The following is a 22,764-nucleotide window of genomic DNA, read 5'->3' as shown; positions in this document are numbered from 1 at the left end:
AAATACTGGAATGAGAGTCAAGTAACCAGACTCTGGCTCCAGCATTGCCACTTACTAGTTGTGTGACCTTGGGCAAATCCTTTCTCATCTCTGAATCTGTTTCCTTATCCAGAAGGAACTTCTAAGGTACCTTCCAGATCTAAGATTCTCCGCTCTATAAAAAAATAATCAGTTGCCATTGAGTCAATTCTAACTCAGGGCAACCCCATCTGTCAGAGTAGGCCTGTGCTCCACACGGTTTTCAATGGCTGATTTTTTTTGGAACTAGATTGCCAGGCCTTTCTTCTGAGGCAGCTCTTGGTGATTCAAACAAAAAACCAAAACCACTGCCATCAAGTTGATTCTGACTCACAGAGGCCATGAAATGCTCTTACAGCAACCAGGACATAATATGCTAAACCTTAATGTTGGACCGTCTCATTTCACTATCTTTCCACAAATACAACCATTATGAAATAAAAAGGTCAGTCCCTAGTACTGGTTAAAATATATAACCATAAAGTCCCTAATGGTCCTAATGAATTACGCATGTCTCCCAATGTAGTCCTCCTGTGTACTACCTTTGTGTAGTCCCCTCCCACATTGACTCTGGGCTTGGCATGTGACTTGCTTTGGCCAGCGGAGCATCAGCAAACACAATGTAAGCAGAAGCTTACCAAGCATTTGCACTACTACCAAGCTGTGAAGACACCCAGGATGAAACACCACGTGGAGAGAGGCCCAGTCATTTCAGTTAAACCCAGTCCTCATCTATGCTATCAGCTGAATACAGCCATATGAGAGAGCTCAGGCAAGACAAGCAACCCACAGAAGCGTGAAAAAAAAATAAAATGGTTGTTGTCTGAAACCATTACCACTATGAGACACATACATCTACGCAAAATAAAATGATGGGAAATAATGTCCGGACTACAGTTACCTCCAAACTCAGTTCAAGTTCCTATAGAGTATTCGCTATTTGTCCATGTCTGACAACACAAACGATAATAAATATTACCCAAATAATGAATGCACGCATGCATGGTTAAAAACCCATTGCCACTGAGTCCACTCCGACTGTCCAAGGATGTAAATCTCTACAGAAGGAGACTGCCACATTTTTTTCCCACAGAGCAGCTGGTGGGTTTGAACTCCCAACCTTTCATTCAGAAGCTGAGTGCTTAAGCACTGCACCGCATGCATGCTAGGTACTACATACACAATCAACTAGTAGCATCATCCAGTTCATATTATTCACATTTCTGACTGGCAAAAGAAAGCTTTATATACAAGAGTGAGCTCACTATGTTAAATACAAATGCCTGGTCCAAGTGAATTGCCCCATGTGTAACCATATGCATGTTCAATCTGTGCTAGGTACTACATAGACATTTCCTGAGTTCTCTACTTAAGTGCAAGGCTCTGCTGCTCTGGAGTAGTGGAAGAAACAGTTCCAGGGAACACATATTTCAGCTTTTATCAGGGCACGTGGGAGAGTTCAGAAAGGCACCACGGATAACCAACTAAGAAATCACTATACTCTAAAGGTTTATGCTCTGTTTATGGAATATTTTATTCAACAAATCAGTACTAAGTCCCTGTTATATAAGCCAGACAGTGCGCTAAGTCCTGCCATCAAGGAGTTAACTCTAGGATGAAACTACAGTGAAACAAGTAATCAGACAATTACGATTCAGTTTACAATACAGTGGAAATGCACAAAGGAGAAACGCATCTAGTCTGGAGGCATAAGCTTTAATCAGAAAAAGAACTATGCTCCAGGCAGGCGGGGGAAAAAATGCAAATGTTCAAAAGGAATAGAGGGAGTGAAGGAAATGCTTCATATAGACAACTCCCAGTAAGAGTCAGTGACTATGACCGGTTTGCACTAGGGGAGTCCATACTTGGATAATCACTGATTCAAGTCAAACGCCTAACTGAACATTACTAGCACAAGGTACCATGGAGAATATTTTATCAACAAAGTTCCTATCCTCAAGGTGATTAAAATTCAATAAGGGACCTAAGAAATATATAACTATTATAAAGATTGGTTCGCACATGTAAGAGAATAGAAAAGGATAAAAATGAAAAAGCAGTTTGGGGCCAGACTGAGAAAAGCCTTTAATTCCAGCCTAAAAAGTTTCTATTTGATAGGGCTCAGTAATTGATTGACTATAGGAGTGAGAGAAGGGAAGGAGTCAGGTTTTACAGTTTGCAAGGTATTCAGGAGAATGGCAATGACACAAAAAGAAATGGAGAGGTCAGGGAGAGGAAAGTAGTTTAAAGAAAAAGTCCATTTGGCCTGTGGAATTTATGGTGATGGAGACACTATTTCAAAGAAAACGTAATTAACTAAAGAAATGTGATAAATATTTCTTGCATTTCAAGTCTAACTAAAAAGAGCATATACAAAAGTAAGATGTGGCAACCTCACACAAAGCTACACAACCCAAGGCATTTCCTCCCCTTCTCCAGAAATGCACTCTTTGTAAAGAAGCCTTACTAGCTTCCCACCCTACATATTTATTGATGCCCATTTTGACGGGTATCCTCAGATCCTGATACATCTCGAACTTAGTTGAATTGCTGGTACTATCTTGGTCGGTATCCAATTTTAGAGTTAACTGTAATGACACAAAGGAGCCCTGGTGGCACTGTGGGTAAAGTGCTGGCTGCTAACCAAAAGGTCAGCAGTTTGAACCTGCCAGCCACTCCAAGGGAGAATTGTGTGGCAGTCTGCTTCACTAAAGATTTATAGCTTTGGAAACCCCGTAAGGCAGTTCTACTCTGTCCTATAGAGTCACTGTGCATCATAATCAACTCAACAGCAAAGGGTTTGGGTTTTTTTTTTTTTTGAAATGACACTAAAGTATAATGAAATAATAAACACATGCAAACACCTCAGAAAATAAGAGTTGCTGAGCTATTTTTACAAAGCCCTCAACCCATTCCATTTAAACAAATTTTATACTGTAGTCCATAAAGCGCCATGTTAGAGTTACAGCTCAGAAATGGTCACATAAAACAGGGTAGTAGAGAAGCAGATCAGAAGGAAGGAAGCATTTATCTATCACTGGTATATTCTTTTCTTTGTGTTTTTGGAATATTCAGCACATCAGAAACAAATTCTCTACCTCAATTTATCTTTAATTAAGTAAAATTTAAGTGATTTTGACTCAGCATATCTTGGGTAGAAATGCAAATTCTCAGCAGGGGTTCCAACCAGAATGAAGCGGTTCAAAGCTTTGGTTGAAGGCATTTCAAAGGTTTCATTGTTATGATAATAAGCCAACAGGTGAAGAAGAAATCTTTCTACAATTCACTCACCTCCTAAAGTGAAGGCTCACTGCACATTACATTTCCCTGTAGGATAGCTTTGTTTTGTTTTGTTTCATTTTAATAGACACAGCTCCCCAGCAGCATTACTCACACGGCTCTGATTTAAAATTATGGGTATACGTAGACTTAAGGAGCCCTGGTGGTACTATAGCTAAGAACTTGGCTGCTAACCAAAAGGTCAGCAGTTCAAATCCACCAGCCACTCCTTGGAAATCCTATGGGGTAGTTCTACTCTGTCCTATAGAGTCGCTAAGAGTCAGAATTGACTTGATGGCAACTGGTTTGGTTTCTTGGTTAGACCTAAAGACTACCATTTTTATATTTAAACATTATCTTTTGATTCAAGGCCCTGGAAGCCCAGAAACCTCAGTCCAATTTGCTATATTGTGATCTATCCTTCTGCAATTATTTCAGCTATGAAATAAATATGAGTCCAATTTTATAATCAGCAACTGAGTTACAGCAATTGCATGTAATTGTGTAGAAAACCATCCTCGCATTAGTATTAAAATTTTGGACATGAGGTAAAACAATATAAAGGAATAATTGCCAAAAAAAGGCTTTCTAGACAATACTAAAACACAATGCTAAGAAGTAGTTTAAGAGAAATCCTTACAGTGACCTGAAGGGAAATAAAAAGGGCAAAAGTTATTAGTAGGCAGGGCCACAGCAACTATGATTTTAACTTATACATAGGAATTCCCAACAAAACTTCTTTTGAAGAAAAGGTTCAGCTGCAAATAAATAGATGTCTGAAAGCATCTGATTTAAAACATTACACTCTGATGTCAGCCACTGTGATAGGCCCTTTACACACAGTTAATCCACACAACAAACTAATGAGGCAGATATTACTATCCTTCTTTTCAAAAGTGTCAGCAGATTTAGGGAGATGAAACAACTCGTCCTTGATCACATAGGTCATTAGTAACAGGACTAAGACCCCAGATCTGTCTGAATTCAAGACCCACAATTTCCCTACACTGGTATACCTTCAAAACCATGGATATCTATTCATATCCACTGCTAAAATATTTAATGTTCGTTTTCAAATTATTCATTTACTGGACACCTACAATGTGCTAGCCCTAGGACAGAGCAGTAAATAAGACAAACAAGGTCCTTTTCTTGGAATTTACAGTCTCAAACCAGAGTCCTCATTTAAATCACAGATTTGAATAGCTCTCTTCCCAATTTTCCCAAGGATTGTGCATAACTATAACACCATTCTAGATACATGGGGGAAGCCCTGATGGCACAGTGGTTAAGCATTTGGCTGCTTACCCAAAGGTCAGCAGTTTGAAGCCGCGAGCCACTCTATGGGAGAAAGATGTGGCAGTCTGCTTCTGTAAAGATTATAGCCTTGGAAGCCCTATGGAACAGTTCTACTCTGCCGTACTCCACTCTGGCAATGGGTTTGGTTTTCGGTTTAGATACATGGGGAGACGTTAATTCAGTACATACAATGGGTACCTTAGCATTAGGACTTAAATTCTGGTTGAAAAATGTTGCTCTCAGGCGCGAAAAAAAAAAAAAAAACCCGTTGCCATCAAGTCAATTCTGATTCATCACAGCAACCCTGTAAGACAGAGTAGAACTGCCCCATAGGATTTCCAGGGAACACCTAGTGTATTCGAACTGCTGACCTTTTGGTTAGCAGCCGAACTTTTAACCACTATGCCACCGGAGTTTCCATCAGGGAAAAACCCACTGAACCCACTGCCATTGAGTCGATTCCGACTCACAGCGACCCTATAGGACAGAGTAGAACTGCCCCATAGAGTTTCCAAGGAGCGCCTGGTGGATTTGAACTGCCAACCTCTTGGTTAGCAGCTGTAGCACTTAACCACTACACCACCAGACACTAAATAAGTAATTACAAGAATAAAGTATGTTTTATTACTGATAACCTGTTGCCACTGAGTCAATCCTGACTCAGAGCAACCCTATGATACAGAGTAGTAGAACTGCCCCATAAGGTTTCTAAGCAGCTGCTCATGGATTTGAGCTTTTGGTTGCAGCCAAGCTCTTAACCACTACGCCACCACAGCTCCTTATAACTGACAGTAAGATATAATTTGGGGAAGTCAGCATAGTTTACATTTAGAATTCAGAAATAGTGTATAACTCACGCATACATCCATGAAGGAAATATAGTATGATCGTTAAGAGTAGACTAAAGCGAGGCTGGAATTATACTTCTTGGGTTCAAATTCTGACTCCACTACTTACTAGCAGCTTTACCTCCGGCTCTAAAGCTTCAGTTTCCTCACAGGTAAGATGGTGACCAAAAAAGTCTATTTTTTAGGTTTGAGTGAGGATTAAATGAGTTGTTGAATGTCAAGGGCTCCTATCAGCCCAATACCCCTCAATAACTCTTAGCTACTACTATTATTACTACTATGATTTATGCACCAATTATGTACAAAGCGCTGTGGTAGGAGAAATAGCAATGAGTGAGACAGGGGCTATACCTTCAAGGAATTTCTAACCTAGTATGAGGTGCAACATCTATGCAAATAGCCATGACCCAAAGCAGAAAGGGAAAAGTATCACAGAAAGGTGTAAAACATCAAAAATTAAAATCATACCCAATTTTCGAAGAATCCTTTTGCATTCATCCCTGCTGAGATCCAAAAGGGTTGGCCACACAACAGGCATTGCTGCTTCCTTTTGGTAGCCCCAGAGAGCTTGTCTTCCCTGCCAAAAAGAAAAAAAAGAAATCAAATTACTAAGGCACGTTCAAAAGGCCACTCACCTTGTGTTCGACAGGCTAAGAAGTAAAACCAAGAAGATATCCCACAATCCTTTTTTAATACCACACTTTTCAACTTCTGAAAAATGAAGAATTAACCATTTGAGAACTTAATATGCCAGCCTATGACAGTGGAAAGAGCACAGGGTTTAGGGTTGGACACATCTAGGTTCCAGTTCCAGCTTTTAGACTTACTGGTGTTGTGATACTGGGTAAATTAGCCTCTCTGAATCTTGAAACTTACACATTTGCTAAACAGAGATAATACCACCTAGTTTGTTAGGAGGATTAAAGAGCAGGGGCTAAAAAGAAAAAAAAATTTTTTTTATTTTAATAAATAGGTGCTACTATCTGTGTAACATTAAGCAAGTTGTTTGATTTCTCCAGGTCTGTTTCCTCACGAGTTACGTAAGACAAAGTACAGATAGCTCTTAGATCATTTCCTGGGTAAATGGAACTTAATAAAGAACTCTCTCTTCAAGCCTTAACAATGAAATATAAATTTGGACCCTGTAGTCGTTAAACAACTATTTACCAAGTTTACTATTGGTATCCCAGGAACTGATTCCGTACTGAAAACTCCCTGGTTTAGAGGATAAAAAACTCTGGGCTCTTGGACAATACTTGCTTAGCTCATAGTAAAACCGCGGAAAATATTTCTTAAATAGATCAATGGATGGTTGAGGCAGTGAGTGTGTAAAACGAATGAATGAACGAGCCCGCTGTCTAGCCTAGGAATCACACACCGAGCCGAAATAACTAACTTGCTATACATCTCGTTCCAGGCGCTGAGGCTGCTAACTCCAACTCTTCGCCCCGATTTGAGCCCCCCTCCCCCTTCTTCCCATAGTCCTCTCAGTTCAGAACCAACCCAGAGCAAGGAGAACTGAACTGCGCGCCCCACTCGGCAAGATGACATAAAGAAAAGGGGTGGGTAGGAGGAAGAAGGGGCAGAGCCAAAGGAATCCGCTCCCTCCACAGGCCAGTCCCCGCCTCCCGACAGGATCTCGGAGGCGGCCGGCGACCGCCCGAATCAGGCACACGTCACGGCATCCCGAGGCGTCCCCGCCAGCGGACCCCACCACCGGGCCACACCGCTTCGGAAACCTGGGCAGTAGATGCCGGAGCCCGCCCAGGGAACCGAGATCTAGTGTAATCTTTACCCCACTCAAGTGTCAAGGAGGCAACCCGCCCCGCCCCCTCCCTAAACACGCACTCTTTCACAGCACCACAACAAGAGCAGCCCGCCCACCCTCCGCACCGGGGCTTCTCAGCGCCCGCCCCAATGTCAAGCCCACGACCGAAGACCCTCGGGGCCAGGAGCCAGTGTCAGGGGCCCCGGCCGGCGTCCGTGCCTCCCTCCCTCCTCAGCGGAAAGGACAACCGAGAGAGATTAGGCGCGCGGACAGCCAGCCAGATGAGCCGAGACTCACCGGGAGGCTCCCAAAGCTGGACCCCAAGGACTCCAGCACCAGGCCTGCCAGAGACCCCCTTAGCCCACATCGGGGAGCACCGCGATCCCGTTATGAGACAACGGGGGATGGGGCAAAGCGCCCCAAACCGGGCTCCGAATGCTTGGTCTGGAGCTCCTCTAGCCTGGCTAGGCTGCCAGCTCTTCCCAGGACCCTGCCTGAGAGTCACCTACCTGCCCGGCCTTTCGGCGCTCATCTAAAAGGCTCCTCCGCCAAGACTAGGGGACACCAGGAATTGGGTTTGTTTGCGGTACCTCTGAGGGGGCAAGATGGCGACAGGTATCAAGGCGCAGGCGCACCCACGCGCTGCCAGTCGGGAGGTGTAGTTCGCCTTTCCCGCCTTTCGGAGAATAGACACCAAAAGGCCTCCATTCTTCTTGGCCCCCTTTTCCTCTGCGTTACGAAAGGAAAAAAGAGACATCGCGAGGGGTGCTGGGAGTTGTGGTCCGAACCCAGGCTCTCTCCTCTTTTGCTCCGGGTTTGCTGTCTCACGCGCAAGGAAGGCTGGGATTGTAGTTTCTTTGGCTTCACCTCCATACCCTCTTCTCTCTGGCTTCGCGCGCCTCTCCTCGGGAGTTGCTGTCTCCCAGCCAATCGGCTGCGCTCTCTGCTACGTGTGGCGTCACACGTAGCGGTCGAAATGGCGTCAGTGGCTGGGTCCGAGAATTTGCTGCGACCTTTACGCTAGGGGAAGTTAGGGATGATGGGAAAGTAGCTTTGTCCCTGATCCGGCGTTGAGGATTAGGAATGGATTTCTCACAATCATGGGAGCAATTATCAGCGGCCGCCGGCCTCCCAAACGACAACTCAGAGATAATCCACGTTACGGGTACGGACATAGTGGACATCGCAGGTGCCTCTACCCACTCTGGGGGCTGCGGAGTTGCATGTAGACAAGGGGAACCAACAGGTCAGGCTCCGATTTGGGTTATAGTCAGTCTTTCTCGACTTTGGGTTTCTCCACATGTGAAGCGAGAATGGTGATTATCTCGTGCTATATCTGTCAAAGGCAAGAAGCAGAAGGGGTTTACTTGAGCCCCTACGACGTGGTAGGTGCACCTTCAGCCTTTCTTATTTAATCTTACAACAATTTTGTGAAGAAGGTATTTTACAGATGAGAAAAGGATCCCACTGTAAACTTACTCGCGACCGTAAAATCGAAGCCAGTACCTGGTATTCTTGAAGATTCAGTTCTCTTTAAATTTTGTATTTTGGGTAGCAACATGGGATCTGGCTAGAAATGCTCAAGTCAGAGGGTCTTTTTATATGTATTCTGCTATTACCAGACATACTTTCCTTCTCTGAAAAATGTGCTTAATACTACCCTATGGTGATGTTGTAAGACACAATGTAGATAAAAGTTGTGAACCACCGTACAAACGTGTCAGGCTGTTCTTGAATGGAGCTGTAGGTTAGGAAGAGAAAATAAGTAACAGCATTTAACTTTCCTACTACTTTTTACCTATTAGCTAAAACTACTGTCCAAGGTCCAGGGAAATAATTGTTGAAATCTAAGCCTGCCCCTTCAGAAAATCGTACAGTGGGGCAAATTAACCTTCAGGATCTCCCTCCACTCGTTCCCTGACCTTGGAGTGCATTCTCTTCCATGTGTTTCCCACTAAGTTGGGATACCACCTGCTTTCAGGCCAAATGTTTAAGAACCCTTGAAAAGATGATACATGAAACCTTAATAGAAGATTTTGCAATTTTAACATCCATTGTTTGATCTGAGCCTTACAGCATCTCAATGGAGCAGGTATAATTAAGGTCCCTCAGACTGTGGATGAGAAAATATATACATACTCAGGAATTCACCCAAAGTCATTTGTACCCGAGGTTTTTTGACCTCCAAGAGTACTTTACAACAAATTTCAAAATGCCACGTTGTTGTTAGGTGCTGTCAAGTCAATTCCGACTCAGCAACAACAGAACAAAACTGCCTAGTCCTGTGCCATCTTCACAGTCATGTTATGCTTGAGCCCGTCGATGCAGTCACTGTGTCAATCCATCTTGTTGAGGGTCTTCTTTTTTTTGCTGACCTTCTAATTTACCCAGCATGATGTCCTTCAGGGACTGGTCCCTCCTGATAACATGTCCAAAGTATGTGATACGGAGTCTTGTTTTCAAGAAGCATTCTCGCTATACTTCTTCCAAAACAGATTTGTTGGTTCTTTTGGCAATCCATGGTATATTCAGTATTCTTCACCGGTACCATAACTCAAAGGCTTCAATTCTTCCATCTTATGCATTGTCCAGCTTTCACGTGCATATGAAGCAATTACAAATATGGCTTGGGTCAGGCGCACCTTAGTCCTTAAAGTGACATCTTTACTTTTTAACACTTTAAAGAGGTCTTTTGCAGCAGATTTGCCCAATGTGATATGTTGTTTGATTTCTTGACTGCTGCTTCCATGGGCATTGATTGTGGATCCAAGTAAAATGAAATCCTTGACACCTTCAGTCTTTTCTCCATTTATCATGATATTGCTTATTGGTCCAGTTGTGAGGATTTTTGTTTTCTTTATGTTGAGGTGTAATCCATACTGAAGGCTCTGGTCTTTGATCTTCATCAGTAAGTGCTTCGAGTCTTCTTCACTTTCAGCAAGCAAGCTTGTGTCATCTGCATAACACAGGTTGTTAATGAGTCTTCCTCCAATCCTGATGCCCCATTCTTCATACAGTCTGGCTTCTCAGATTATTTGCTCAGCATACCAGAACCAAAAACCAAGCCCAGTGCTGTGGAGTCGATTCCGACTCATAGTGAGCCCATAGGACAGAGTAGAACTGCCCCACAGAGTTTCCAAGGAGCGCCTGGTGGATTCAAACTGCCGATCCTTTGTTTAGCAGCCGTAGCACTTAATCACTACGCCACCAGGGTTTCCCATAATGACATAAGGGGGTAGAAATGAAAAGACAAGGAGCTTATAAGACCAACCCTGATCATACTAAGTAGAAAATGAGACTGGAAAGTAGCTAGTGCTAGGCTTACTAAGAAAACCCTAGTGGCATAGTGGTTAAGAGCTGCAGCTGCTAATGAAAAGGCCGGCAGTTTGAATACACAAGATGCTCCTTGGAAACTCTATGGGGCATTCTACTGAGTCCTATAGGGTCCCTATGAGTCGGAATTGACTCGACAGCAACGGGCTTTTGGTTTGATATGCTTTCTAAGCACCAAGTATTATCTAGGCATTTCACATATTAACTTTGGATCTTAGCTTTATGAGGTGGAAACTTACTATTCTTAATTATAAATGGGGAAGCAGGCATGGGGAGGAGGTTAAATAGCTTGCCTAAAGTCACACATTCTAAATATGTAAATGGTAAAGCGAGGATTTAAACCTAAGCTGTATGGCTCCAGAGTCTGTGCTCTAGACCAGTAGTTCTCAAACTGTTAACGTCTAATATGAACCATCTGAGGATCTTGAGAAAGTGCAGATTTGATGAGTAGGTCTGGCATGAGGCTCGAGACCCTGTGTATCTAATAATCTCCGAAATGATGTTGATGCTGCTGGCCACTATATGCTACCTCTAATCTACCACACATCCCCTCCCTTCCTTCTAACCGTATTTCTTTTGTAGCCAGAAACTGCCTTCCCTGTGCCACCTCTGATGTTAATGAATTCCCAAATGTTTCCCACATTAAATTCTCTTCCTTGCCAACTGCCTCCACTCCTCTCTCTCCCTCATCTTCCATTAAATTACGTAGTCTCCACTTCCTAAGTAGCTGACCTCATTGTTTCAGTGGTGTGCATGATGGGGCTTATCACCTCTGTGGAATGGACTTTTTACCAACCCCCTTCCTCCAGAGGAACCTCTGTGGACCTCCGCCCTTGCCCAGTATATCCACTACACTGCTACTGGTATCTAGGGGAGCTTTCCAAAATTCTAAGCTTGTTGTGTCAGTTTCCTGCATAAAACCTTATAAACCTGATGCTGTCAAGTCGAATCCGACTCAGCAGCCCTGTAGGACAGAACAGAACCACCCCATAGGATTTCCAAGGAGTGGCTTCTAAGATTCGAACTGCCAGCCTTTTGCTTAGCAGCTGAACTCTTAACCATTATGCCACCAGGGCTTCATTTCAATGACTCCCAATTGCCAATAGACTAAAAGTTCTGGTTTCTTTACAAACAATCCTATCGTGCCAAGAAACTTGCTTACATATCTAATCTTTTCCTAGAATACTGCTGCGGCCTCTTTATCTTGTCTAAAATCTGATCTCAGTTCTTTTTTCTTAAATGCACTGCTTCCCTTGAAGACCTTTCAAGTGGACATCTTCATTCTTGCCCACTATCAATATCTGGAACCAGGAATAAACCAAAACCAAACCAAACCCATTGCCATCAAGTCAATTCCAACTCGTAGCAACCCTTTAGGACAGGGTAGAACTGCCCTATAGGGTTTCCAAGGAGTACCTGGTGAATTGGAACTGCTAACCTTTTGGTTAGCAGCCAAACTCTTAACCTTCACACCACCAGGGTGTCCACTGGAACCAGGAATAGCGGCTGGTATTCTAACTTCTCACTACAGATTCCAAGCCAGCTCCCCTGCCTTCGTCATCAGGCCATACACTGTTCCACCCTCATTCCATCATTGTTTTGTTGTTAATTGCCATGGAGTCATTTTTGACTCATGGTGACCACGTGTTACAGAGTAGAACTGTTTCACAGGGTTTCCCTGGGTTTTTTTAAATCTTAACAGAAGCAGATCACCAGGACTTTCTTCCATGGTACCAGTAGGTAGGTTTGAATTGCCAACCTGTAGGTTAGCAGATGAGTGCAAACCACTTGCACCACCTAGGGACCTGTCACTCTTTTAGGGAGAAGATTTTAGCAGTATCCTGTCATCAGCTTAGGCCGATCCATTGTCCTCTGTGCCTTTGAACTCACCAACATAAAAGCCTTTCACCACCACTGCCATTTGACCATCCACTTCTGTGACCACTTCCTGCACTTCGTTCTGCAGAACTGTTAACACTGCTGAAATCAGTAACCAAAGTATTGCACATTCTAAACAAAACTTTCTTTTATTCCAGATTTCTTACTCCTTTACCCTCACCAAACCTGCTTTTCAACTTCAGTGAAGTCTGCAGGTTTATAGTCTCTCCCAGTTCTCCAGGTCTGTTTGCCTCCTCTGTCTTCACTTTCTACCTTGAACCTCATGGTCATTTATTTCAAACTCAGTCTCATCAGCATCTTCAAGTCCGTTCAGCCACCCCTGTCCTTCCACATGGACTCTAAAACAGTCCTCAACTTGAGCTAGTGTTTCCCCTACAGCAGTAATTAACTAATATATCTGTGAATTATTGCTGCATAATAAATTATCTCAAACCTTATGGATTAAAGCAATAATAGTATTTTTTATCTCATACTGTTTCCAGAGTTTCTGTGGAAAACCAATGTTAAGAGCAGCTTAGTTGGGTGGTTCTGGCTCAGGGTCTCCCAGGAGGTTGCGGTCATCTCAAAGCTGACTAGGCCTGGAGAACCCACTTCAAAGGTAGCACACTCGCATGGTTGTCAAGTTAGTGAGGCAAGAGTTCTCAGTTTCTTAAGCTATGTGGACCTCCTTACAAGCCACTTGAGCATCTTCACAACGTGGTAGCTGGCTTTCTCCAGAGCAAGTGATCGAAGAAAGAGAGCAGTACAGAAGCAACAATGTCTTTTTTGACCTAACCTCCAACAGATCATTTCTGCAACCCTATTCATTGTGGGAGAGGACTGTACCGGGACATGAATACCAGAAATGAGAATCAGTGGAGGTGAGAAATATATATACCAGGTTTTATACATGCATGTATATCTGTGTGTGTGTGTGTAGATGTATATAACACACACATAGCCTGAAGGGGAATGTGTACAGAGTAGTAGAACTAGAACAACTTCATGGAAATAAGTTGAACTAATATTAAAAAACAAACCCAGCCAATATTAAAAAAAAAATATTAGATAGCATTTATTGAAGGATGTGCTCCTCTCCAGGCTCTTATTGATCAGGAGGTCCCCAAAAAACTTCTGTGAGATGGGCTATTTATATATGAAAACTCTTTGCCAATTTCAAGGCATGACTTTCGTAAACCAACCAATCCTATTGGGTGGATTGCAAGCCACTTACTCGAATAGCAACCTGACCAACCTTGCAAACTGCTTAGGAGGATAGCGAACCTACGAATCCTTGTAAGCCACTTAGGCAGATAGCAAACCAGCCAGTCCTCGCAAGCGGTTTATGCAGATAGCAAACCAACCAATCCTTTTGGGAGAGTTGCAAACCCAGGACCAGAAAGGCCACATAAAAGAAACCCATTGTACCGCAACATAGTAATTATTGTTCCATTTTACAGCCAAGGAAACCAAGACTTAGAGTTAAAAGTAATTTGTTCAAAGTCAAATAGCACTAGAAGTCTCTTCCCAAGAACACAAGGGTATTAAGGAGCTCTAGTTGTCTATGGTTACTATTGTTGTAGCTTAAATATTTTATTTTGCTCGTGAACCTCCAATTTGGGTAGGGTTTAGTGGGGACTTGAAGGCTGAGATCTAGAATCATCTGAACGTTTATTCATTCATATGTTGATGTTGGCCTTTGCCTAAAACCTTTGCTGAGGTGTCGACCAGAACATCTATACGTGGCTTCTCTGTGTGGCCTTGCTTTCCTCACAACGTGTTGCCAGGTTAGATTCCAAAGCCAAGTCAGTATAGAGGGAGAGCCCAGAGAAAGTTGTATCTTTTTAATAATTAAGTTCCTTGTTTAGGGCTCGGTCTTATTGCCTAGGAATGGTTCTCCACAGCTCTTGACTGTACCCTCTGGACTCTAGGTTCTGCCCTCTGAATCATTCTTCCTTTTCCATTAAAGAAAAAAAAAAAAAAGAGGTTGGTGTTTGACACTGAGTTGTTTTCTCAGCTTGCTTCCTGCTCATAGAAATTCAGGAGTCCAAAAGGCTTCTTTTCATTTTGGACTTTCTGTTCCTTTTACTCTAAGGTTGCAGTATTTCCATTAGTACAATTCTCTTAAAAATTTCGTGGCTTTTTAATGAATCTTACTGGTGTTTATATACTACTTTTGACAAAAGCTATAGCAACAAAGCTCATCAAGTCCCTCTGCTGATAGAGGTTAGAGGAACCCCCAAGACTATTGCCCTAAGGTACCCTTTGAACTTGGAATTAAAGCTATTTCTACAGGTTACCTTTCAGCCAAATAATAGGTTGGCTTATAAAATAAACAATATCACCTGTGAGTAATGTGCTTCCTTAAACAATTAACTATACGAGACCCAATGGTCAACATTTACCCAAAAGCAAAGATGAAAAGGCAAGGAGGGGAAGGAAAGCTAGATCAGTGGAAACAGAACAAACAGAATGGAAATAATGAGTGCTGACACATTGTAAACTTTGTAACCAATGGCAGGGAGCAATTTGTATAAAAAATTGTTAAAGAGGAATCTAATTTGCTGTGTAAACTTTCACCTAAAACAATAAAGTATTATTAAAAAAAAAAAAGTAAAATTGTAGAAGTGCAAGGCAAAAAAAAAGATAAGTCCTCCTCTGTCTTGATCTTGTGAGGCTGTTGTTAGCTGCCACTGAGTCTGTTCTGACTCATAGCAGCCCCATGTGACAGACTAGAACTACCCCATAGGGTTTCCTAGGCTGTAATCTTTCACAGAAGCAGATCACCAGGTCTTTCTCCCTCGGATCCGCTGGGTGGGTGTAGCCACTTGGTGGGTTCCAACCATCAACCTTTTGGTTAGCAGCCTAGTACTTAATTAACCATTTTGCTTCCAAGGCTCCTCCTGTAAGGCTACTGTGGGGCAATACCCTTAAGATTCATAGAAATCATATTGTTTAGCAAAGAAGATCTGCAAGGTATACCCTTGAAATCCCTAGAGGGAGTTTTATCTGTCAGAGACACCACCTCCTGAAATCACAACAGAGGGTTTTATATGCATGCCCTGGGCTTCATTTTTAGACCATGTTGTCCTGATAGCACACTAGGTTTATCTGCTCAACAGCCATTTGTTAATTTTAATACCACTTGGCATCTGGGAATAAGAACATTTTACTTTGAAAATTAGTGAGTGCTGGCTCCTTTCTTCTTAACAGTTTGTTCTTTATTTCTTCATTTTACTATACGAAGTCAGAAAAAGCCAGGTGACACCTCTGATATTTTACCTAGAAATCTCTTTAACTAGATCATCTAGTTCATTAAGTATATTTCATATTTTCACATTACCACAGGTGACAATGTTGCTAAATTTTCTTCCACTATTAAGGTCTGTGGCTTGTGCAGTTTGCACTTGGCTACCAACTGGAAGGTTGGCAGTTTGACCCCACCCAGCAGTTCTGTGGAAGAAAGGCCTGGCAATCTGCTTCTGTAAAGATTACAGCCAAGAAAACCCTATGGAGCAGTTCTGCTCTGTAACACATGGAGTCACCATGAGTTGAAACTGACTCCCTGGCAGGGAGCTTGGTTTTTGGTTTTATATAACAAAGGTCTGTTTTCCTTTAGCTTCCAATTAGATTTTCCTCATGTTAAGCCCTCACAGACAGCCTCCTTCAGGGATATCAGGCTTCTGCTAACAGTCTCTTGAAGGCCCTTTGGACTTTTACTAACACTATCCTCAATGTCCAGTCAGTCCCAAATCACATGTTTTAGTTTTTATTAAATAGCATTCCATTTATCATACCAAAATCTGATCTGGTTATCTATTCCTACATAACAAAGCACCACAAAACGATCTGGGTGAAGACAACAAGGTTTATTTTTGTTCATGAGTCTGCAATTTGGGCAGGATTTGGCAGGGACCCTGGCCATTTCTAGAAAATACAAACTGCAACAGAGCCAGGTGAAGATTTAAACTTAGGTCTGACTCTAAAGCCCATGCTTTTCCACTGTATCATACTGTCTTTCTTGGATGGGTGAATATGAAATTTAAAAGCCAAAAGAATCTGTGTGCAAAAGAAGAATTAAAAGGTAAGAAGGTCAATCTGAAAACGAACTACATGGACAGCATACTAGCTGTACCAGTGTTATGGTAAAAGCAGGGGCTTGGGTAACTGTTGTCAAAAATGTTACGTAAACCTGGGAGTAATTCTAAAGGTTAGACATATCTTTTCTCTTCCAGAAAATGATTTGTGGTAAACATTAAAGAATTCACACATAATAAAGTTTGTTTATTCATTGTTGAGTACTTAATATGGGTAAGACACTGTACCAGGCACTGGAGAAACGGATGAATAAACATGATCACTGCCCTTCAGAAGCTCATAATTTAATGGCGGAGGGAGACAGACACATCCCTTATCATACATTACCATAGATATGGCGTCACGGTATTGTGAAGTTATAAGGAAAGCGTTAAGGAGCCTTTTCCTGGATCTAGTAAGGAAAGGTTACCAAGAAGACAGTATTTGAGTAGGGCCTTGACAGTTCAACAGGCAAAGGAGGAAAGGATATTCAAGGCAGAGAAAGAAGCACCAACGGCAAACTCGCAGGCATGAACAACACTGGGATTTGGGTACTGCATGCATTTCAGTTCAGCCAGAATGTGTGGTACATAAGGAGGCCATAGGAAGAAAGACTGGAAAGTTCATCAAAGGTTAACCAGAGAAGGATCATGTAAAGCATGTTAAGATACTCAGACTTTATCCCCCCAGTATAAAAAGTTTTTTCTGTTTGGTTTTTGTTTATCAATACACAATCAGATCTATATTTTACAAAAATCACTCTCAACCATAGTTGAGTTTAGGGGAGTAACTACTGGGATAGAGCTTGTAACCTACTAAAACCAAAACCAAACTTGTTGCTGTCAAGTCGATTCTGACTCATAGCGACCCCATAGGACAGAGTAAAACTGCCCCACAGGGTTTCCAAGGAGCAGCTGGTGGATTCAAAAGCTGACCTTTGGGTTAGCCAGCCAAGCTTTTAACCACTGCACCACCAGGGCTCCAAGAACCTACTCCAAAAAAAAAAAACCAAACCTGTTGCCGTCGAGTTGATTCCAACTCATAGGGACCCTGTAGGACAGAGTAGAACAGCCCCGTAGAGTTTTGAAGGAGCACTTGGTGGATTCAAACTGCCAGCCTTTTGGTTAGCAGACGTAGCTCTTTAACCATCGCACCACCAGGGTTTCCAAGAACCTACTCAAAATAGGGTGCTGTAAATGCTTACACCTTGATCTGAGTGATGACTGTATTGATAGATACACGTGTGTAAAAGTTTATCAAGCTGTACATGCAAGATTTGTGTACTTCATACGAGTTACACCTCAGTAAAAAGGACCTACCTGTACCAGCTCAGACTTGTTTGGTCACAAATGATAGAAAAGTAAATGAATGAATGAAATAGCTTAAGGAGCAAAGACAAATTTTGGTTCATGTTACTGAAAAGTCCTGGGGTAGTTCTGGCATCAGACATTACTGAATCCAGCAATTCAAACAGGGCCTGTCCTAGTATCTCTCCATCCCTCAGCTCTGTCTTCTACTGTATTGGCTTCATTCTCAGGTTCCATGTGGTGGGTCCCAGCAGTTCCAAGTTTACATCATCGTCCCTGGTCAGCAGAAAAGAGTAGTGCCATCCTTCCCAACAGTCTTACCAAAGTCTCCTTGTTCCGTTGCTCTTGGCTCTATCTGGGTCACATGACCATCCCTGAACTGTGGCCAGGGGAATGTAATGCCCTGATTTGCCAGGTATGAGCCACATGTTACTCTCTGGGAAAAGGAGGAGGGATGTGGGTAGAGTCATTTATTCCCAAAGCACATGGAGTTGGCTTGGTTTCCCTCAGGAAAGCTAGGGTGTTACTAATAGAGGAAGATGAAAGAATACAACATGGAGAACCACAGATGTTCACTGCAGTTAAACCATGGCAATGTGTAATAAGCGTCAAAAATGTTTGTAACCGTTTGATACAGGATTCCCATTTGTGAGAATAACCAAAATATGGGAAAAGTTGTAATTACAGAGATTTTAATTACAATGTTATCAGAAAGTTTGACAACCTAATTATCTTACAATAGGAGAGTATACATCCCACGTATCTACCCAGTATGTAGTCGTTTAAATTGAAAATTACAAATAATTAACATCAAGGAAAAATGTTTGTGATAAGTGGAAAAAGCATATGCATGTGACTATCAAAAAATAATGGACTATTGGTCTCTACTTGTCTGGAGCAAAGGAGCAAGAAGGAAACCAAAGACTCAAAGAAGAAACTAGTCTACAGGATAAATAGTCTACATGAACCATGATCTCATTTACCCTGAGACCAAAAGGACTACGTGGTGCCCGGCTGCTACTACCAACTGTTCTCATCAGGGCCACAATAGATAGACCCTGATAGAATGGAAGAAAAATGTGGAACAGAACCTAAAATTGCTTTAAAAAATACCTACTGGACTGGTTGAGACTGGAGGATTCCCAGACACGAGATACTCCAAACTTTGAACTGAAACTAACCCCTGAGGTCACCTTGTAGCTAAATAACAAACAGGCTCAAAAAATAATATCACCGGTAAATACTGTGCTGCTTTTAAAAATTACCTACCTAAGACCAAACGATAGACAATTACTTTAAAACAAAGATGAGAATGTAAGGGGGAGGGGAAGCTAGATTTATGGAAATGAAAGAACCAGAATGGAAACCATCAAAATGGTCACATACTGTGAAGATTGTAACCAATGTCACTGAAAAACTTATGTAGAAATTGTTAAATGGGAACCTAAACTACTATGTAAACCTTTACTGAAAACACAATAAAATGTTATTTAAAAAAGAATAATGGAAGAAGACATGCTAAAACCAGAATAATAAATTAGAGTGGTAGAACTATGGATGATTCTTTTTTCCAAGTTTCTTTTTAGGAATTTATATCATTATAATTTAATAATGTATTTTGTAAAATTCCTTAGGACCTTATTAAGAATCTTCATTCTCCTAGGTATAGAATAACGTTGCTACATCAGTTGACTGATGATACTGGTTAAGGTCATAGACTCTGAGTTAGAAGAAATCACTCAGGAACCAGGGGTATGTCTCCTGATTTTCAGGCTAACCTTCCCTACACTAATGGAAGCAATGTACAGTTTGGATTTTTGTAAGATTGTCTGCTTTCCTGAAAACACATTTTCAACTTCAAGTTTGTATTCAGTCTTACATTACTAATTCAGATTAAACCAGCTATTATTGCTATTATTGAGAAAGTGATGTTTTAAGAAGAATATTAAAAAATAATACCAGGCTCTTTAGGTCTTTCCCTTTCACGGCCTTGCACATCAGTCCTTATAAGCACCTTACTGAATAAATACAGAAGAAACCCAGATCAGGCTAAATCAAACAGACCAATGTAAATTAGAAGTCTCTTTGGGTATCAGCTTCCTCATTTATTCAAGTGCCAGGCCCCACTCCAGACCCTGAGATATAAAGATGAATAAAATACAACTTTTTTCCTCTTGAGTGAGGTAGAGAGACATATATACAGATAGCTCTGAATATCATAGTAGAAGGGGATAACACAGGATGATAAAAGTATTTAAGAAGTGCTGCGGAAGCAGGGAGAAAATAATTCTTTCCATCACAGAAGGCTTCCCAGCAGAGGTAGCCATTTTGGCTGGGCCTCATTGGGTAAGCAGGATTTTACCAGGCGGCAAGTGGTAGAGGAGTGAGGAGAGGATATCAAGGCAGAGGGAATAGGAGAAGCAAAGGCATGGAGGCATGAAAGGACATACAGAGTGACAACTTCAAGAAGCAAAAGGAGGGATGTTGGACTCTTAGTGGTCTTCAGTCAAAAGGACTTGTCAGAATAACCCAGGGAATTTATGAAATTTCAGAAGATCTTGATGCACACCCTTGGCTAAAAACCTTAGCTGGCCACTGAGATTTTGTCTACACCCTAAAAGTTTCTGAGTCTGTAATTACCATAGTACCTCCTGGGAGAGCACCAGACCTAACAACACAAGTAATTGCCATTTAATCCATGTTGGAAGCCAAGAGGTAAAAATACAGTCTGTGCTGTGAATGGTGATTTGACACTGATTAATGGCTTGATCATTAGAAAGCCAAAGGGAATTGCAAATGAAAATGGGAATACATAGTCACAAAATTGAGTTTTCCTCAGTTCATTTTTGATAAAAGAAAAAGTTTTTTTTTAGGTTCACACAAGTGCTACGACGCCTCAGGTGAGGAGCTGATGATAATCAGTAATTATCCAAGGTGAGATCCAAGATGTTTCAGAAAGATGGAAATAATAACCCTGTCGGAAATGGAAATCAGCTATCGTGGGGGAGGGGGCTATAAATCCAAACATAATATCCAACTTGTCTTCACCTCAGAGAGTTTCCAGCTGTTTATGACATTCGGCCGTGATTTGCCAGAGATGAAATGCATTTTTTTAAAGCTCTGCTCCAGCCAGCTGAACGAAAGGCCCTCCACTTGGAGCCATATTCTTTTTCAAGAAATGTTGAGCACTTGTGATGTCTGCAGAGAAATGGTAGAAGGTGCCCACTTTCTTGTCAGTTCCAATTAAGATCTTTTCCTTGCAACCCCAGAGTTGATCATTATTTTCTAAGTGAGCTAATGGAAGAGCAGGGCCGGTCTCTCTTGGGTTGAAAGGGCATCTGTTGAGAAACTGTGAGATGCTATGGGCTTTAAACTTATCACTTCAAGGCCAGCAGTTCAAATCCAAATCCCAGCCTTTTGAGAGGCAGAGGTAATAAAGGAACACACGCTTATAAAATCCCGGGAGTGTACGCCTTGAGAAATAACTGTAAGAAGGAAATGGCCAAGATAATCCTGTGTGAGTATGCACAACATCCATATACACATAAACACACACACACCCTGGGCTGAAGCTTACAAAATAATCAGCACTGGTAGCAGTTATCTCACCAGACTATGATTAGACTGGAGACTCACTGAAACCAAGAGCTGAAGCTTTTTGAACTCTGCAACCCCAGCAGCCAATACTGTGTTAAGTGAATTAATGAATGATGTACTAACTTTAAAAAGAGTGATATAGGCAAGTGACAATGTCTTCCCACAGCCACACTGGCTGCCTAAATTCCCCCAAATAGGCCTCACACCTTCATGTTCTGCCCTGTGACTGTACTCCCATTCTTTCTCTTCTTAGAATGCCTTTACCCATCCCTTCCTTCCACCCCCTTGCCTTCTGTAGCATGTCAAAATCTTTCTCATTCTTTATACTCGGTCTAAAATGTTTTTTGTAAAAATTCTCCAAGTGAGTGGCGTCTGGGGTCTTAAACGCTAGCAAGTGGCCATCTAAGATGCATCAATTGGTCTCAACACACCTGGAGCAAGGAATGATGAGGAACACCAAAGACACAAGGTAATTATGAGCCTAAGAGACAGAAAGGAGTCTACACCAGCCTGAGACCGGAAGAACTAGATGGTGCCCAGCCATAACTGATGACTGCCCTGACAGGAAACACAACAGAGAACTCCTGAGGGAGCAGGAGAACAGTGGGATGCAGACCCCAAATTCTCATAAAAAGACCAGACTTAATGGTCAGAATGGAACTAGAAGGACCCCAGAGGCCATGGTCCCCAGGCCTTCTGTTAGGCCAAGACAAGAACCATTCCCAGAGCCAACTCTTCAGACAGGGATTGGACTGGAGTATGCAATAGAGAATGATACTGGTGAGGAATGAGCTGCTCGGATCAAGTGGACACATGAGGCTGTGTTGGCATCTCCTGTCTGGAGGGGAGATGGGAGGGCAGAGGGAGCCGGAAGCTGCCCGAATGGACACGAGGAGAGAAAGTGGAGGGAAGGAGTATGCTGTCTCATGATGGGGAGAGCAATTAGGAGTGTATAGCCAGGTATATATAAATTTTTGTATGAGAGACTGACTTGATTTATTGACTTTCACTTAGAACTCAATAAAAATTAATTAAAAAAAAAATTCTCCAAGCACAAATGGTAGTAGTTCATGTTCTTAGAAGTCAGAGAGATCTGGACTTGAATTCCAGTTCTACCACTTTCAAGTTCTTGAACACATTACTTCACTTGTTTGTGCCTCAGTTTCCTCCAGATGGGTTTTGGGAAGATTTAATGTGTAAAATTGGAATGGGAAAGTTGGGAACAAAGAAGGACAGGTAGTTGGAAAATATGGCCTTGGTGATAGAAACGATGCCAGAGATCACATGATAGAAATTTCGTAAGACCAATGCTTCTTCATTGCAAATACATTTTTTCAACAACATGAACAGTGACTATATA

The 22,764-nt window shown here is 42.1% G+C and overlaps 2 protein-coding genes across 16 annotated transcripts in view; one reads left to right on the top strand and one right to left on the bottom strand.

The window, feature by feature from the left end:
• The window catches only part of EMSY (EMSY transcriptional repressor, BRCA2 interacting), a 107,665-nt gene extending 99,652 nt beyond the window's left edge, over positions 1–8,013 (bottom strand). For 14 of the 15 annotated variants that reach the window (XM_010599564.3, XM_010599566.3, XM_023538903.2 and 11 more), the window contains exons 1-2: positions 7,722–7,831; positions 5,913–6,021 (exon numbers count right to left, since the gene is read on the bottom strand). In XM_010599564.3, the coding sequence (XP_010597866.1) occupies positions 5,913–5,982 (70 nt within the window). In that variant the 5' untranslated portion in view covers positions 5,983–6,021; positions 7,722–7,831. Of the gene's footprint in view, positions 1–5,912; positions 6,022–7,721 lie in introns of all 15 variants that reach the window. The other variant, XM_023538900.2, reaches the window with a different exon arrangement.
• On the top strand, positions 6,749–19,363 carry LOC135232183 (uncharacterized). The gene is made up of 3 exons (XM_064289515.1): positions 6,749–6,755; positions 7,080–18,222; positions 18,711–19,363. The coding sequence occupies exons 1-2, from the start codon at positions 6,749–6,751 to the stop codon at positions 8,234–8,236; spliced, it is 1,164 nt and encodes a 387-aa protein (XP_064145585.1). The 3' UTR covers positions 8,237–18,222; positions 18,711–19,363.
• Positions 19,364–22,764: the final 3,401 nt, after the last annotated feature.

The sequence above is a fragment of the Loxodonta africana genome, chromosome 7 (assembly GCF_030014295.1).
Source record: "Loxodonta africana isolate mLoxAfr1 chromosome 7, mLoxAfr1.hap2, whole genome shotgun sequence".
NCBI classification, from domain to species: domain Eukaryota; kingdom Metazoa; phylum Chordata; class Mammalia; order Proboscidea; family Elephantidae; genus Loxodonta; species Loxodonta africana.
The sequence above is the reverse complement of the archived record's forward strand: the minus strand, read 5'-3'. Positions and strand labels throughout refer to the sequence as shown.